Source organism: Hyperolius riggenbachi, chromosome 7 (genome assembly GCF_040937935.1).
Source record: "Hyperolius riggenbachi isolate aHypRig1 chromosome 7, aHypRig1.pri, whole genome shotgun sequence".
Lineage (NCBI taxonomy): Eukaryota > Metazoa > Chordata > Amphibia > Anura > Hyperoliidae > Hyperolius > Hyperolius riggenbachi.
Genome location: NC_090652.1, coordinates 90,878,402 through 90,895,740, shown reverse-complemented (window position 1 = coordinate 90,895,740; position 17,339 = coordinate 90,878,402). Strand labels below are relative to the sequence as shown.

The following is a 17,339-nucleotide window of genomic DNA, read 5'->3' as shown; positions in this document are numbered from 1 at the left end:
CAGTGTCAAGTACCAACGGTCAGTGATGGTCTGGGGTGCCATGTCAGCTGCTGGTGTTGGTCCTCTGTGTTTTATCAAGGGCAGGGTCAATGCAGCTAGCTATCAGGAGATTTTGGAGCACTTCATGCTTCCACCTGCTGAAAAGCTTTATGGAGATGAATATTTCATTTTTCAGCACGACCTGGCACCTGCTCACAGTGCCAAAACCACTGGTAAATGGTTTACTGACCATGGTATTACTGTGCTCAATTGGCCTGCCAACTCTCCTGACCTGAACCCCATAGATAATCTGTGGGATATTGTGAAGAGAAAGTTGAGAGACGCAAGACCCAACACTCTGGAAAAGCTTAAGGCCGCTATCGAAGCATCCTGGGCCTCCATAACACCTGAGCAGTGCCACAGGCTGATTGCCTCCATGCCACGCCGCATTGAAGCAGTCATTTCTGCAAAAAGATTCCCGACCAAGTATTGAGTGCATAACAATAACAATACAATAATAACAATAACAATAATATTTATATAGCGCTTTTCTCCCTGGGGACTATTTGAAGGTTGACTTGAAATATGCTAATTTTTTGAGATAGGAAATTTGGGTTTTCATGAGCTGTATGCCAAAATCATCAATATTAAAAACAATAAAAGGCTTGAACTACTTCAGTTGTGTGTAATGAATCTAAAATATAGGAAAGTCTAATGTTTATCAGTACATTACAGAAAATAATGAACTTTATCACAATATGCTAATTTTTTGAGAAGGACCTGTAATAGTTGCCTGGCAGCCCTGCTGATTTATTTGGCTGCAGTAGTGTCCGAATCACACCAGAAAAAAGAATGCAGCTATTCTTTTCAATTCCCCAAAAAAATGTCAGAAACACCTGATCTGCTCCATGCTTGTTCAGGGTGTATGGCTGAAAGTATTAGAGGCAGTCCAATGACAAGAATTGCACACCTGATATTAGTAGATGCTGGTGCAGGATCCCAATAGCAACGTAATCCAGACAATCAAAAAGAGGGGTCCGCACACAGTCTTGATCAGGAACAACGTTTAGCCTTTATTGTTCCAGCACACACGTTACAACGTCTGGCCGTCACAGCCAATGATCGTTTCGAGGCCACAAAGGTCCCCTTTGTGAAGGCATGGGCAGACTAAAACATGTACATGTGACTTGACAAAGGGCACACTTTTGATTTGTTAGTATTAGAGGCAGAGGATCATCAGGACAGCCATGTCCAAATTTGGCAGCCTTCTTAACTATCACCTCGGGTTAAAGGATACCACAACTGAAAAAATGAAAGGTTCGGTGGCTAGGGAGGGAAAATTAGATACTTGCCGCCTCTCTTCTTCCCCGGCGTCAGCCGCCGGTCTTCTCCAATAGATGCTGGTGTCCGGGCGACTCTCCTGACCTCTAACCCGGACCCTGCGGTAAGCGGCTAATTTTCCCTCCATAGCCACCGCACCTTTCATTTTTTCAGTTGTGGTATCCTTTAAGCAGGGCCGGCCTTAGGTTTCACAGCGCCCTGAGCGAAACCTGATTTTTGTGCCCCCTTTCATCCTCTTCACGCATGCGCGCACACACACACACTCTCACACACAGGCCCATATGCAATTCACCTTTTCTCCTGAAATATCTCCTAGGACAGTGGTTAGAAACCTTTTTGACGTCGTGGCACATCATGCCAAATGCTCAGATCTCTGTGACATGTCACATATGTATAATAGGAAAAATACTATTAATAACCACGAATGGATGGAAAGAGTGCATTATCCTGAACACACTTAAAAATGAAGGCTAGAACCTTTCAGGAATATTAATAAAAACAATCAGTGGGACAGTTAGCCGCCCCCCCCTCCCCCATTGAGAATGATAGCACAGCACCAACAATTTGCACCACACGTTATAGCCGCAGTGTGCCCCCCCCCAAAAAAAACACCCCGATCTCATGTGTAGGTGCCCTCAATATAGGTTGCCAAGCATAGGTGACCCCGGTATAGGAAGTCAGTTGAAGGTCTCCATCGCCCCCATAGGTAGCCAGGCGTAGGTGCCTCCAGAATAGGTAGCCATGTGTTGGTGCCCTCAGTAAAGGTAGCCAGCTATAGGTGCCCCCAGTATAGGAAATCAGGTGTAGGTGCTCTCAGTATAGGTAACCAGCTATTAGGCGCCCCCTTGGAAGCTGGCGCCCTGAGCGACCGCTCTGGTCGCACAGGTCAAAGGCTGGCTATGCCTTTAAGGATCCTTGGGGCATTCTTTCTTTTCAAAAGCACTTACTGAAAGGCAATTGCTTAGTCCAACTGCCAGAGAGCAGGTAGGCTGGCCAGCATCTTTATACAGATATGTACTTTCCAGGGAGTGCTTTTGTAAAGAATAAAGTAAAAACTGAAAATACCCCATGAGCAGATGAACTATTCCAAAACCTTTTAGATCTGTCCCATTTTGACTGCCTATTGTAAGCGACATCAACATAGGAGAAAAATAATTTACAGTGCATTTTGTCTTTGGGAGAAATTTACTTATTATATGTGTGTGTTTTAAGTTTTACAATTTTTGCTATAGTGGTCCTTTAAATATCCACAGCAACATGGATGATGAATCGGCTGTATAAATCAATAACAGTTTGATGTACCTTTCCTTCAGTCATAGCCTCCATCTTTTTCGTGTGGTCCCCATACGACTGTTCTATATAGGGGCAGCTTGCCACGCTCTGGGGTCTCGGGGGTCCTTAAGTCATGAAACAGAACATATTAGAATACACATGCCACATTACTGGAGGCATCCTTCACTCTCACAACTAGAGGAGTCTCCAGTTTCTCTCTAATCCCAGCAGAAAATGACAAAAATTCATACCGGAAACACACAACACGTTATCTACGGAGAGAAACCATTTTATCTAAAGAGAGAAACAATTTGTAAAATTAAGAAGCCACATCTCGAGAAAAGAAATATGCATATTTCATTATTTGACATTATTGACATTATCCACAGGACTGCTGTAGAAGCTAAGAAACAATAAAGTTATACAAACAATTATCGCAACAAAATCCAAAGCAATACATACAATAGATCAAACAGGCAGGAAGACAAGGAAAACAACATGGAGGGTTACAGGAGGGGTTCCGCTGACAGGTAACTTTACTGTGCTGGTTTATACAGGTCCTCCTGTGACATCTGCTGAGAAAACTGGTGTTCACTGATGTATATCTTCCAGAAATAAGTCAGACGTCTCCATAAGGTCTGGGAAATTACAGCGCAAATCTGATTGGTGGTTTATTATCAGGAAGATGGTTTTCATTCTTAGTTTAGGTAGGACACTCATTGGACCATATCCTATTAACTCTTCTCCTGAATTTTCGCAGAGGAGATATTTTCAAATCTTATAAATAAAATACCTTTTAAAGCTCCCATCAAGCAATTTCCCAAAATAAGTTCGATATTATATTTTTACAGTAGAGTCCTGGTTAAAGGAACACTATCGATTAACATGTTTTTGAACCTGGGATTGAGAGAGTTCCTGAAGTGCTGGTAAATAACGGTGTATACATTTCAATGGCTTATCTCTTTTGTTTACTGTATCAAATTCCTTGAACTCTTAACTGATGGCAAGTTTGCTAAAATCTGACGGCCCAGTGAACCATGAGGGGAGGGGGAATTCCCTCACACTGCAACTGTCAACCCTGTGGGTGTGTGAAAGCTCTCGCTGGCAGCTGCCTGTGTCTCTGAGCTGTCTGCAGAGAGCAGAGGAAATGTAACTGGCTATGTACATTTGTTCTTTCAGAAAAATACTTTATAGTCGGATATGCAAAAAAAACAACAACACAGCACTGGCTGTGCATTGAAGCAGACACCCCTTTTGTGAATGATTTGTTCAAATAGAGCTAAATCTTACACACAATGAATTAAAACTTTTGCCTCTGATATTTAACATGAAAAGTAGGAAAATGTTTACACAGTTACTTAGTCATTATTAGTAGATTGTCATTTTAAAATGCTTGGGTACTGATAGTGTTCCTTTAACCAATCTCAACTAACTGGCATACCCGCAAGGGGAGAATGGGTAGCGTTCCTATAATTATTTGCAGTGAAATGAGAAATCATTCGGGTGCCCGTCTTCTTCACTCCTGTAGCTCGCAGATGTTTTGTGGCATCCTCATACAGCTTCCCGGCATGTCATCTGACCCACAACGGGTCGCATGATGCATCGGAGCTGTGCATAGAGGACGCCGCTAAGCCAATGGGAGCTAAAGGAGTGAAGAAGACTGGCGTTCAGTGATTTGTGCTGTGCACTACTCTGCCTATCATTCAGGGAAGGTTATTGCTATATTTCATGCCAGTTGCTTGAATTCTCAAGCAACTGGCAAGAACACATAACCGGCATCAGGAAATCCCCACCTGTGCCGGATAAATGAGACTCTACCGCACCTACTTTTTGGTACTTTTTTAATTGTTAAGAGCAGCAAGGTTATTTTTTAGATGAAAATGATCTCTTAGATTACATTGTTCTGTATTACTTCTAAACTTGCTGGCCCCAGCTGCAGAAACTGTCTGTAGTGTCAGAGCTGCCATTTTGTTTGCTGCAACATTTCAAAATGTCCTTCCCTGCTGCTGGCACTCTTTTTCTGACTCTACACAGCTGATATCTGAGCTTCTCAAAGATACAAAATGTGCACCGTAACTTTTCAGGAAAGGACTGTATTTCGTCAAGCTAATTTACATACATAAAAACTTCAGGTTTTGAGGTCTCCTTCACACCAAAAATCGTGAAAAACGCAATCACATAACTCAACTGCAAATGGAAAGGATTTTCACTATGTTGGCCTTAATCTAAACACAAGAAAAATGTACCAGAACTAAGATTGCCTTTTTAAAATCGGAAACACATTCAGTATGAATGCATTACCGCAATTTAAATTGTAATTTTACTGTACTTGTATTTGGAAAATCGCAGGCCTTTTCAAGAACAAAATGGAACGCAGCCAGTGTGAAAGGGCTTAACTCTTCTTCCTTTACCAGAAAACAGAAAAGGAATTAAGTCAATTTCTTAGTAGGGCTAGTACTATATGTGCCTATGTTTATTTCACAATGGGGTTGATTCACTATAACAAATAGCATGCCTTATCAGAGTTAACATGCCTTATCATAGTGAACATGCCTTATAAGAGTTAACACGCCTTATCATAGTGAACATGCCTTATCATAGTGAACATGCCTTATCAGAGTAGCAATCGCTATGATATTCTGATAAGGCACACTAACTCTGATAAGGCACGTTAACTCTGATAAGGCATGCTATTTGTTATAGTGAATCAACCCCAATGTCACATGTCATTTCAGGCTTTAGGCCCCCTGCACACTGCATGCGATTCTTTTTTTAATCGTTTTTTTTACATGCGATTCCGATTTTTAATCGTTACTGCATGCTGCGTTTTTTCTGAGTTTTCCTGTTGATAGCATTCAGGGAAAATCGGAATTGCAAATCAGAATCGGAAATCGGATTTGCAGTGTGCAGGGAGCCTTAGGGTGGGTTTCCAAGATGGATGCTGGCACTTGTGCACGCAGATTACACATCCAAATCCCTGCAGCCATGCATGGCTAAGGGGATTCGGACGAGTTGTCCAGAACTCTGAGGCAGTGCTTCAGAATTGTTTCATGTGCATGAATTCGGAAGCAGTCTATTGATTTCAATAGGGCTGAGATTCCAGATCCGCATTTGTGCGCGTAAAATCAGGCACAAACAGCCCAAGTGGAAGCGGGCCTAGTTCACTATCCAAACGCAGATGGCCATGCGATCGAAACGCAATGCATGCAATCGTACTGCCATCTGCGCTTCCGTGCGTTGCACTGCTGATCCCATTCACTTGCTGGAATATGCGTGCAGCAGTGCGATAACGCATTGCATCTAGTGTGAACATTAGACAGTGCACTCTATGCACTTCTGAAGTTCTTGCGTGTCGTCCACTATTCGCATTCGGAATTGCGCATAGCAACACATATAATATGAACGAGGTGTAATGTTTGGCTTAAAGCAAACATGAGCTTAACTTTTCTCCACTTTATCCCATCACTGAGATATTCCACATGTGTAAATAACATTTCTTTACAGTGCACAGTGTCATCTTACCTTGCTGGCCCGAATAGCAGAATCTGCTTTCTCTTTAAATTCAATCTTAGTTTTGTTTGCAAAATAGTTCCTCAGTTCAGGTAATAAGGACAGCTGAGGGTTAATGGATATTTTTGGAGTTAGTGTTCTATATCTGCGCCAAAATGAACACACTGAGAGGTCTATGTTGAGAAATGGCCTACCATACAACTGAGATGTTGCTTAGCAAGAATAAATGAAAACAGAAGTCCATTAAGATGAGAGTTTTCTTCAATTCAATGGTGCCAATGGAGAAAAAGGTATAAAACCCCCCACTAGCCACATGTCAATTTATCTTCACAGTAGGAAATACGGATTATAGAGCGATGCTGCATCCTAAAGCAAAAGAAGTACAAATTCTGCCTCGTAACAGAAGGAAGGATTAAAAACCAGTGAGTACGGTATACCATAGGAGGCAACAAAAAGTCTTTACATTCAAGCGCAAAGAGCACTTCGATGGGATGCAGCTGGGCTATCATAAAGTCTTCATTGATGCCTGTTGTGGTGAGTGAACCGACATTCTGCTCTGTGTGCTATGCTGCAAATTGATAATAACAGCTTTTTATAAATGCTACCACAAGGAGGAGACATGTAAAAACCAGCACAAAAAAGCTTAGGGGGACATGGTGAGGCATAAGAGAAACATAACATGATAGACTACATCACAAAATGGATTGGTACAACACAGAGGCCACCATATAGTAAGGAAAGAAGACAACATGGAGTAGTGCAGGACAAAGGGGTGTAAAGACGACAAAGGGGTGTAAAGACGACAACATGGAGTAGTGCAGGACAAAAGGGGGTAAAGAAGACAACATGGAATAATGCAGGACAAAAAGGTGTAAAGAAGACAACATGGAGAAGTAGAGGACAAACAGGAGAAACATAAAGTAAGAACAGGCGAAACATACTGTATGAACAGGCAAGACAAACGGATATATTTGAACTATAAGGAATAAAAGTAGGCTGGTACAACATGTAATCCTACAAGACAAATAGGGAGGAATAGCGTCAACATAAAGTACCATAGTATGAAACAGTAAAAAGACAAGGACAACATAGAAAAGTCAATACATAACTCAAAAAGAAAATTACACGACAAACAGGCACACTACAAGGAAAATGCAATATACAGATGTCAAGACAACATAGAGCAGTCAAATCAAAATGTAGCACTGCAAGACATTAGGAAGAACTGGAACATATGAGATGGCGCAGCGCAACACAAGAAAGACAGAGGTAGGGAAGAAGAATACAGGAAGATACAAGTTGGCAAGTCAAGAAAAGGTAAATGGGTGGTGCATGACAAGACAAGGAGTACTGAGAATATATATAGGACAAGACATAGAAGATCGAGAAGGTGAAGAATGAGACAAGGAAAAATGACAAAAGGTGCAGGACAGAACAAGGTAGGGATAAAGGGGGTGTTGGAGATGACAAAGGAGGTGCAACACAAGTAAGGGAAGTCACAGGTGGTGCAGAAATAGATCTGGAGGACAGAGGTGGAAAAGAACTAAACAGGAAGGACAGAGGTGGTGAAGAACAAGATAGGAAAGACAGAGGTGGTGCGGAACTAGACGAGGAGGACAGAGGGAGTGCTGAACTAGACAAGGAGAACAGAGGTGGTACAGAACTAGACGGAAAGGACAAAGGTGGTGCAAAACTAGACAGGAAGGACAGACTTGGTGTAGATCTACACAGGGAGGACAGAGCAGGTGCAGAATTAGACAGGGAGAACAGAAGTGGTGCAGAACTAGACAGGGAGGACAGAGCAGGTGCAGAATTAAGACAGGGAGAACAGAGGTGGTGCAGAACTAGACAGAAAGAACAGAGGTGAGGCAGAACTAGACAAGAAGAACAGAGGTGTTGCAGAACTAGACAGGAAGAACAGAGGTGGTGCAGGACTAGACAGAAGGACAGAGGGGGTGCAATACTAGACAGGAAGGACAGAGGGATTGCAGTACTAGACAGGAAGGACATGGGTGGTAAAGAACAAGGCAGAGGTGGTGCAGTACTATATAGGAAGGACAGAGTTACTGAAGGACAAGGCTGAGGCGGTGCAGTACTAGACAGGAAAGACAGAGTTGGTAAATGACAAGACAGAGGTAGTGCAGTACTAGATAGGATGGACAGAGGAGGTGCAGTACTAGACAGGAAGGACAGAAGTGGTGAAGGACAAGACAGAGGTAGTGCAGTACTGGACAGGGAGGACATAGGTGATGCAGTACTAGATAGGAAGTACAGAGGTGGTGCAGTACAAGACAGGAAGGACAGAGGTGGTGAAGGACAAGACAGAGGTAGTGCAGTACTGGACAGGGAAGATAGAGGTGATTCAGTACTAGATAGGAAGGACAGAGGTGGTGAAGGACAAGACAGAGGTAGTGCCGTACTGGACAGGCAGGACAGAGGTCATGCAGTACTAGATAGGAAGGACAGAGGTTGTGAAGGACAAGACAAAGGTACCGCAGTACTGGATAGGAAGGACAGAGATGGTGCAGTACTGGACAGGGAGGACAGAGATGGTGAAGGACAAGACGGAGGCAGTACAGTACTAGGCAGGAAAGACAGAGGTAGTGCAGTATTAGACAGGGAAATTGGAGGCGGTAGGATGAGATATAAGATAGGATAAGAGAAGGTTATACAGGGAAGACAGCGTAGCCCAGGGATTATTTTCAGAGCTGGGTATAGATGTATTACACTGAGAGAGACAGCTCACACCTAAGCACATTTATAAGTTATTAGATTAGTAAAAATGGAGGGTCATCAACTCTAGTCCAAACAGTTAAAGAGAGCAAGCACTAAAACAGCAAGAGGAAACTAGCGCCGTTAATGTGTTAGAAGGTTAATTGCACGCAGCTGGGAAGTTCACTGCATATTCTAGTTACTAAAATGAGGATTAAATAAATTCTGGCAGCATTTTATACCATTCCGCACATGCAAATAAACAAGGGATTCCAGTAGGAAAACTGAGTATAACCACCTGCTTTAGGGCTTATTTCCACTGGGTGCCGCATTGGTTTCCCAATCAGACTGCACCCGAATCGCTATAGCCGTACAATGTGCTGCAAGACTATAGGGATTCGGACACGTCCTACGAAAAACTGCTGAATGCTGTCCAGAATCGCGCGCATGATACTGGCAGAAGAGACAGCGCTTGCACGTCCGGCTCGGTTGTGGGGAAACGCTTCGTATACTTACATGGTGGAAGCGGGCCCTTACTGAGGCTACTGAAGATGCCACATAATGCCCATTCTGCGTAAATAAGAAATATGGACACAAGGCAAGGCCACCCCATGTACTGGCATGCTCAATGGTACATTACCAAACTACCAGATTATACCACAATAGTTGAACAATCAGAAGAATCCAGTATTTAAAGATCTTGAACAGTATGTGGTCATTATATAAAAAATGGCCTGTGTGCAATTAGCGTTTTCTCCTGAGTTTTCTCCTAGGTGATATTTTCACACCTTATGAATAAAATGCATTTTAAGCCACCAGCGAGCATGAAAATACTCGGAATAATTGTGACAGTACTTTTTCAACTGCTATTAGGTATTTATTCAGTTGCAGAGTGCTGAAATGTTATTCTAAACAGAAGATGAAAAATGATCTCCAAGGAGCAAACTTTGGAGAAAAGGTGAATTGAATAAGGGACCGTGGGGCCTAATACATAAAATCATGGTAATACTGCCTTGCACAGACAGCACACGACAATATAACCCTCACTTCCGGCAGCAAGTGCCGCAAGTTACTCTATTAGTCTGACCCACGGTACTCGAGTAGCTACGGTTACGCGTTACTAATGAGCATTACCATTAGTAACGTTTGTTACCGTAGCAAAGGTCAGACTATTGGCGCACCACAGGTCGCGCTAATAGCGTAACTCTTGGTACTTGCTGCCGGATGTAAGGGTAACATTGTCGTGCGCTGTCTGTGCAAAGGCAGGATTATCAAGATTTTGTGCATTAGGTACGCCAGATTTAACTTCTTTCAATTGGAAAAAAAAACACTTTCAAATAGCAGCTATTTTATCTCCAGCTCGGGGTAGAGATAAAGTGACAGACATCTGGGCTTTGTGAGGTGATTGTGAAAGAGTGATGAATGTGAAGCTGCTGAAAAGTATTTTTTTGTTTGTTTTTAGTTTCCAGCTGGAGTTGTTCTGTTGTCATACTCCAGGCATTCTGTATGAATTGACCACAATACACATTACAGGATATTCTTCACCACTGTGGCAGGTTCACTAGTCAGGCACAGGGAGTATGCAGACACAGGGAGGTCATATTCAGTGTTGCTACGAAGCGGAATTGTGCTTATTTTCATGAAAATGCTACTCCTTAGACTGGGATTTGATCACCACGCACCTGTGTGGCCCTCACAGGCGTCTCCAGGCTCCTGCGCCAATGCCTTCGGAGAAAGAACAGTGGCAAGCAGCTGAAATGGAACGGAGGTGAGGAGAAACCAAAGAGGATGCAAGAGGAAAAATGTGAGATGACATAAAATGGACACGTGATGTAAATGTTACAAGATAATGCAGCTTCCTGACTCCACATTGTGCACCACTGACAGCTTTCTCAATTGCCAAACAATTTAGGGGGTGTCTCAATAAAATAGAGTTAGCTATTTTTCTGTATTTTCTCAATAGCCAATCAAATCACTGGAAAAGCATGACATCATCCCAGTGATGCCGCCATTCTGTGAGATGACAGGCTGCCTTTGCTGAACTACAGATTGCATGTGGTGGCTGTCTACCGTTACCTGTGGAATTCCAACTAAATCTTTTTTTTTTTGTTCAACATCAGTCACATTGCTTCTGTGTGTCCCAAATATGAAGGCCTCCCCTCATTGCTTCATGACAAGTGTCACTGTATCTGACATGAGGGCAGGGCCACTTCTACCATTTTGGGGCAGGCATGGCATCTGTCACCAGGTAACTGCCACTTCCTCACTGCCCATAATCAACTTTCTACTCAGTCAAATATTACAGCAGAGTAGGGCGGGGCCTCAGGGAGTGCTGGATTGTGAGGATGGTGCTGTGACATATGTCACAGAACCGCACATACAGCATAATTAAAAGCATGTAAACCAACACTTGGTTCAGGGGTACTTTAACACCACCCTTGGTGAGTTATTTACACTTACTTGAAGAGATCGCTAGGTCTGCACAAATGTGTTTTTCAGAAGTGCGACAGGACTGCAGAAAACTGAGTAAGGTATGTATGGTAACTTTTAACACCGTCTCTACACGAGAACATGGTTATCCTTTAAGTAAACTGAAAACGTTTGTCATCAAAAATCCGCAGTGAAGGTAGCCAACTATGGCTGAAGTAATCGTAAAATGCAGCCTATTAGTTTACTAGGGACATTGTGACATATGACAATAAGATCCTAATGAACATTAGCATGGCTGCCTCTACAGGTATAAGTGCTGGGTACATTTCAAAATCCAATGGGATCTAATGGTAAGTGAGTTTGAAATTATTTAAAGTCAATATCCTCTGCTCTGTAATGATAATAACTCTGGAGGTAGTTGTGTTTCCGACAAAAGAAATATAACTTACGCGTGCAAATTAAATCAGACAGCCGGGTGTTTGTTTGCCTGCTCTACAAGTTTATCTTCTACAATGTACATTACTGTTGTGGTCAATACCTACATTTTATTTTTATTATATGTGAGGCCTAATGTGTGCATAAAGTTAAAAGGAACCAGAGGTGAGAGGCATATGGAGGCTACCATATTTATTTTATTTTCAATACCAATTGCCTAGCAGTCTGGTTGATCAGTTGGCTGCAATAGTATCAGGATCCTAAACTAGCATCAAGCATGCTGCTAATCCAGTCCGAAACATCTGATCTGCATGCTCATTCAGGGTCTACGGCTAAAAGTATTAGAGGCAGTGGATCAGCAGGACAGCCAGGCAATGTGCACTGTTTAAAAGGAAACAAATATGGCAGCCTCCCTGTGTCTCTCACCTCGCGTTCTCTTTAAACACAAGAGCTAAAATGAACTGCATACACGAGTGGGATCTATAGACTAAGAACTTTCTGTTTACCTGAATTATATTTCAAATACAGTTTCTACATGCAGTTATTATTAGGCCTAAATTAGTAGACTTTGGTACTAATCTATCAAGACAGGTAAAACACAAAATGAAGAAAACTGAATTGGCTGCTCAGAGCAACTAAACTTGACTGTTGGCTTCAGAAAAAACAATATGAACTAATCTTCATTTCACTAGAGCTCATCTTGACAGTGTGTACTAAAATGACATTGCCCAGGCCAGAGCCGCATAATCTGTCTCTGTTTTACAGAGGCTGACACTTGGCCTTTGGAAATTTTAGTAATGATTTTACCTGAAAAGCTGATGTCCCCAAGAGATATCTGATAGCCACAGGCAGAGGCGCTAAGCTCGGATGCAGATGCTCATTGTTATATGCTCCCTTGTATAGCCTGAGGAAGTGGGATATACCCGCGAAACACGTTGCACCCTTTGGAGTATGTAAATAAACAATTTTTATTGTCAAAATCGGCAATCTTTTGTGTCTGCATTGGAGGGGTAAGTCCACCTCTACCTACTCCATTTTAAACCTTTTAAGAACTGTGTTTACTCTTTTGGCACCTCTGTTCCACTCTATTACTACTGATTCCACCCCTGGTGGAGGGGAATTGGATCCTCCTTTCTCCATTTCTACAGAGAGCGACTTCTTAATCCTGAGTGAGGACAGGTTCAAACTCCTCACGTGCCTGTTTAGTGGTTGTCTTGATGGTAACCCTTGTTTGTGAGTATACAATATTATACCTACTCAATCATACCCTAACTCCAGTACATACTACACTATATTGGCTCTCGGTGTCTCTCCTTTTGTATTTGATAGCCACTGAAGACACTAAAGGGTCAGCTCTGCTTCTGCTTCTCCCCATCAGCAGTTTGTTTACACTAGAGGGGCATATTATGGTCAAACACTCAGCCAGTACTGTGGCTTCTTCCCAGAGTCAATACTGAAAGATCAATATCTCCTGAAACAAGCTTCAGATCGGATAACAAAAAAAAGGTATGCGTGGAATCCTCTAGCTATGTTTGCAAATGAGATCCATAATAAGTTCAGGTAGACTTTACGGACTGAAGCATGAATGGTTGCCCTGATCTCCACTTAAGTTCTGGTTTTCTCTGTCTTGATACATCAGTTCCTTTGTGTTTACAATAAGATGAGGACAGCATCCTGCGCTATATACCTTGACCCCCTCTGCACTAGCCGATATAGCGTGGGCACTGTTTGCACTCTGGCCACTCCCAGAACTTCGCCCGCTGGCAGCACTTCCTGTACTGCCCATGCTGCTGCGATCACCACCTGGCATGGGAGCAAAAACAAGTTTGTATTAAACAGATCTGAAGGTGGGTAAAAGCTTATGTTTTACCTAGCTGCCGCCTTTCCAACTCTTTATGCATGCCAAACCAGTCAGGAAGACTTTCTAACTAAAGGTAAGGCTGCACCCACACAGCTGTACCACCCCATTCTGCAGCGCTGGTTTCAAAATAATTAGTCCATTGAAAGCTTTCACTGCTAGTACTTCCTGGCAGAAGTGTACAGAGAGCAAATGTAGATACTGCACATGCCAACTAGACTACCTGACCATACAGAAACCTCTGCACTGGAAGCGAGGCAGGCTTACAGTCATGTGAGCAGGTAGAGGCATGGCAAATGAGCAGAAAAGCTTTGTCCCTCTCCGGGGGCTGGGTTTAGCTCTCAAGAGCCTATAGGGACAGAATATCTGCACCCTTGGTCACGCCTCCTTTATGATGATAAGCACACACACAAAAAAAGAGGAATCCGCACCATCCACATATTACTTATGCAGCTATAAGAGCACCTAACTGTGCATGATTCAGTCAATTTCCTTTTAAATATGTATTTGGAGGTGAAAGGCCAGGCAGGCAGCAGCAAGCACTGAAATAAGCATAGGGCCAGTGCGAAGTCTCATGCTGCCCTAGTGTTTAGACTGCCACACCTGTGTAGTACCATCTTATGCTGCCACAGACATGTGCAGAAGAAGATGCTCTCTATCAGCTTAAGCTGCTGCTATTTGAGGCCATGATCTCTACTGCCATGCCTCTTATATGCACCAAATTTTGAGGGAAGGGAGAAGATCCCCCTCCACCTTCGAGTCACTTCTGTGACAATCCCCGCTGTCTCCTGTGTATACAAACCTATCTAGTGAACCAGCGGGCCTGGGGGTGCAATTTGGAACAGAAGTGGCTTGGGGTCCCCTCTCTACATTCAAAATTTGCTGTGTGTAGGAGGCAAGTCTGCAGAGATCTTCAGCCTAGAGTTTGCAGCAGCCATACTCAGATGTCTCCTTAGCACCAGAAGCTCCAGCAATCCCTATCCCTAAAGGTAAACCCAGCCCTGCCCAAAACCATCAACCTCATTATACACTTGTACTGGTGATGTTGGATGAAAACAGCAACATGAACCATGATCATGGCCCCTGACAGTCCACCTAACTATAAGTCAGGCTCTGCTCCAATTCACATGCTGACATGTGGTCAGGTGACAGGTGTCTGCCCACACATTTTCCAAATCAGTACCATGGAAGGCATCATAAGACTGCAAGAATGCTGCCTTATCCTTAGTAGTCACTGCCTCATGGCCGACACAGCCTTACGTTAAAGTGAACCCGAGGTGAACCTTGGGTCAAAAAACAAATACTTACCTAAGAAGAGGGAAGCCTGTGGATCCTCCAGAGGCTTCCTTTGTCCTCCTCACCCTCGCCTCCTCTTCATGCATGAGTGTGGCTGTGCTGCAGTACGTCAATAAAATCACACATATCTCACACTCTCTGTGATTTAGCCAATATCAATCATGGGTGCACAGGCTTTATGGAGGTGGATGACGCCACCCTGCCTTGGCAAAACAATAAAGAAATAACCAGCACTCTCCTTAAGGTAACCATATATATCCGCATATAAGCCGACCCGGGTATAAGCAGAGGTACCTACTTTTCCCTCAGAAATCTGGAAAAAGTGATTGAATCGCGTATAAGCCCCCTCCCCAGTAGCCAGATGTGCTCCCAGTATAAGGGCTGGTGCACACCAGAGCGGTTCTGAAGCATTTTTTAAAACGCTTGCAGGGGGAAAACCGCTTGGCTAATGTATTTCAAAATCCTTCTGAAGAGGACCAACGTTAATTGTTCGAAATGCGTTAAGGTTAATTTGATTTACCATTACAATCAGTTAAGGGAAAGGATCTGGCTGACCTACAGCGCGCAGCAGCCGTTTTGAATAACAAAGATCCAATACCCTGCAGTGGTGACGTCACCCAACTAGCGCACACTGGTACCAGCTGGACGGAAGCAGAAAAGCGAGGGGACTCTGGACAACCAGAGCGGCCCCGCCTGAACACCGCCGACAGTGGATGGCAGCGCGTAGATCGTAGAGGATAAGCACTCGCATCAGAGCAGTTTTTAGAAAAGAATCCGTGGTGAGTGCAGTTGGTTATGAGAGACTGATATATGAGAATTATACCTGCAAGGAATCGTTGTACTGGATACTAAGTGATTACTAACAGAGCTCCTAAGAGGCCTGAACCCTGTCACTCTGAGACATAAGCAGGATCTGTTTGTAATTTTTCTCACTGGAAACGGGACAATGTAAATTGGATCCCCTTCGTGCACATACCGTATATACTCGGATACAAGTCGACCCCGTGTATAAGTCGACCCCCAAAATTTGACCCTCACAAGGTGGATTTTTCCAATTATTCAAGTATAAGTCTATAGGTAAGTCTATAGAGTCTATAGGTAAGCCAGCCAGGTATCTGCCTCCAGTATAGGTAGCCAGCATAGGTAGGCAGCCAGGTATAGTTGCCCCCAGTATAGGTAGGTAGCCAGTATAGTTGCCAGTAGCATAGGTAGGTAGCCAGTATAGTTGCCAGTAGCATAGGTAGGTAGCCAGTATAGTTGCCATTAGCATAGGTAGGTAGCCAGTATAGTTGCCAGTAGAATAGGTAGGTAGCCAGTATAGTTGCCAGTAGCATAGGTAGGTAGCCAGTATAGTTGCCAGTAGCATAGGTAGGTAGCCAGTATAGTTGCCATTAGTATAGGTAGGTAGCCAGTATAGTTGCCAGTAGCATAGGTAGGTAGCCAGTATAGTTGCCATTAGTATAGGTAGGTAGCCAGTATAGTTGCCAGTAGCATAGGTAGGTAGCCAGTATAGTTGCCATTAGTATAGGTAGGTAGCCAGTATAGTTGCCAGTAGCATAGGTAGGTAGCCAGTATAGTTGCCATTAGTATAGGTAGGTAGCCAGTATAGTTGCCAGTAGCATAGGTAGGTAGACAGTATAGTTGCCAGTAGTATAGGTAGGTAGCCAGTATAGTTGCCAGCAGCATAGGCTGCAGCGGTGGGGAGAGTGAGCATGGAGGCAAACATCTCACCTTCTATCCTCCATCTACTTCCTCTCCCAGGCATCCCATGCGTTGATACCAGCGTTTCCTGTGATGACATCATCACAGGAGACGCTGGTATCAGCACAAGGGGATGCGTGGGAGAGGAAGTAGATGGAGGATAGAGGCTGTGGAAGGTGGGATGTTTGCCTCCATGCCCGCTTTCCCCGCCGCTGCAGCAGTCTCCTCTCACCATCCACCGCTGAGCGCAGTCTCCTCTCTTCTGCTCGCTTCTCCTCCACTCGCGCGGTAACTTCCGGTCCCGACGTCATGTGACATCGGGAGCCGGACCATCTCTCTTAAGGGGGCAGACGCGCGAGTGAGGGAGAAGAGAGGAAAAGAGGACACTGCGCCCAGCGATGGATGGTGAGTAACCCCTCCACACACACACACCCCACATTCATAACACACACCCTCACCCCACTCAGGCTGTAAGTCGCAAAATTTAGGACTATGCGACTATAAGTCGACCCCCCCACTTTTTTACTTTGAATCAGTCCTAAATTTTGCGACTTATACCCGAGTATATACGGTATATGAGCGTTTCTGCATAATAAATGTGGATTGTGTTACCTAAAAGCATAAGAATTATCTATTCACAAGTTTAAGCACAAATTGGATCCCTTCTGTGCATTGATAAGAGTGATTCCTAACGAACTTATTATAGTTGGCAATTAGAGCGCTGCTGATTTAAAGGGCCCTATAGCAATATTGAGTTGTTGTGGTGTGTATGAGTGAGGTGTGTGGATTGTGGAGTGTTGGAATT

At 43.7% G+C, this 17,339-nt stretch overlaps 1 protein-coding gene across 5 annotated transcripts in view; it reads right to left on the bottom strand.

The window, feature by feature from the left end:
* Nucleotides 1-17,339, bottom strand: part of CASKIN1 (CASK interacting protein 1) — a 361,626-nt gene that overhangs the window by 29,950 nt on the left and 314,337 nt on the right. For 4 of the 5 annotated variants that reach the window (XM_068244315.1, XM_068244316.1, XM_068244318.1 and 1 more), the window contains 3 exons: nucleotides 13,367-13,482; nucleotides 10,497-10,566; nucleotides 2,623-2,717 (listed from right to left, as the gene is read on the bottom strand). In XM_068244315.1, coding sequence (XP_068100416.1) covers nucleotides 2,623-2,717; nucleotides 10,497-10,566; nucleotides 13,367-13,482 — 281 coding nt within the window. The remainder of the gene's footprint in view (nucleotides 1-2,622; nucleotides 2,718-10,496; nucleotides 10,567-13,366; nucleotides 13,483-17,339) is intronic. The other variant, XM_068244317.1, reaches the window with a different exon arrangement.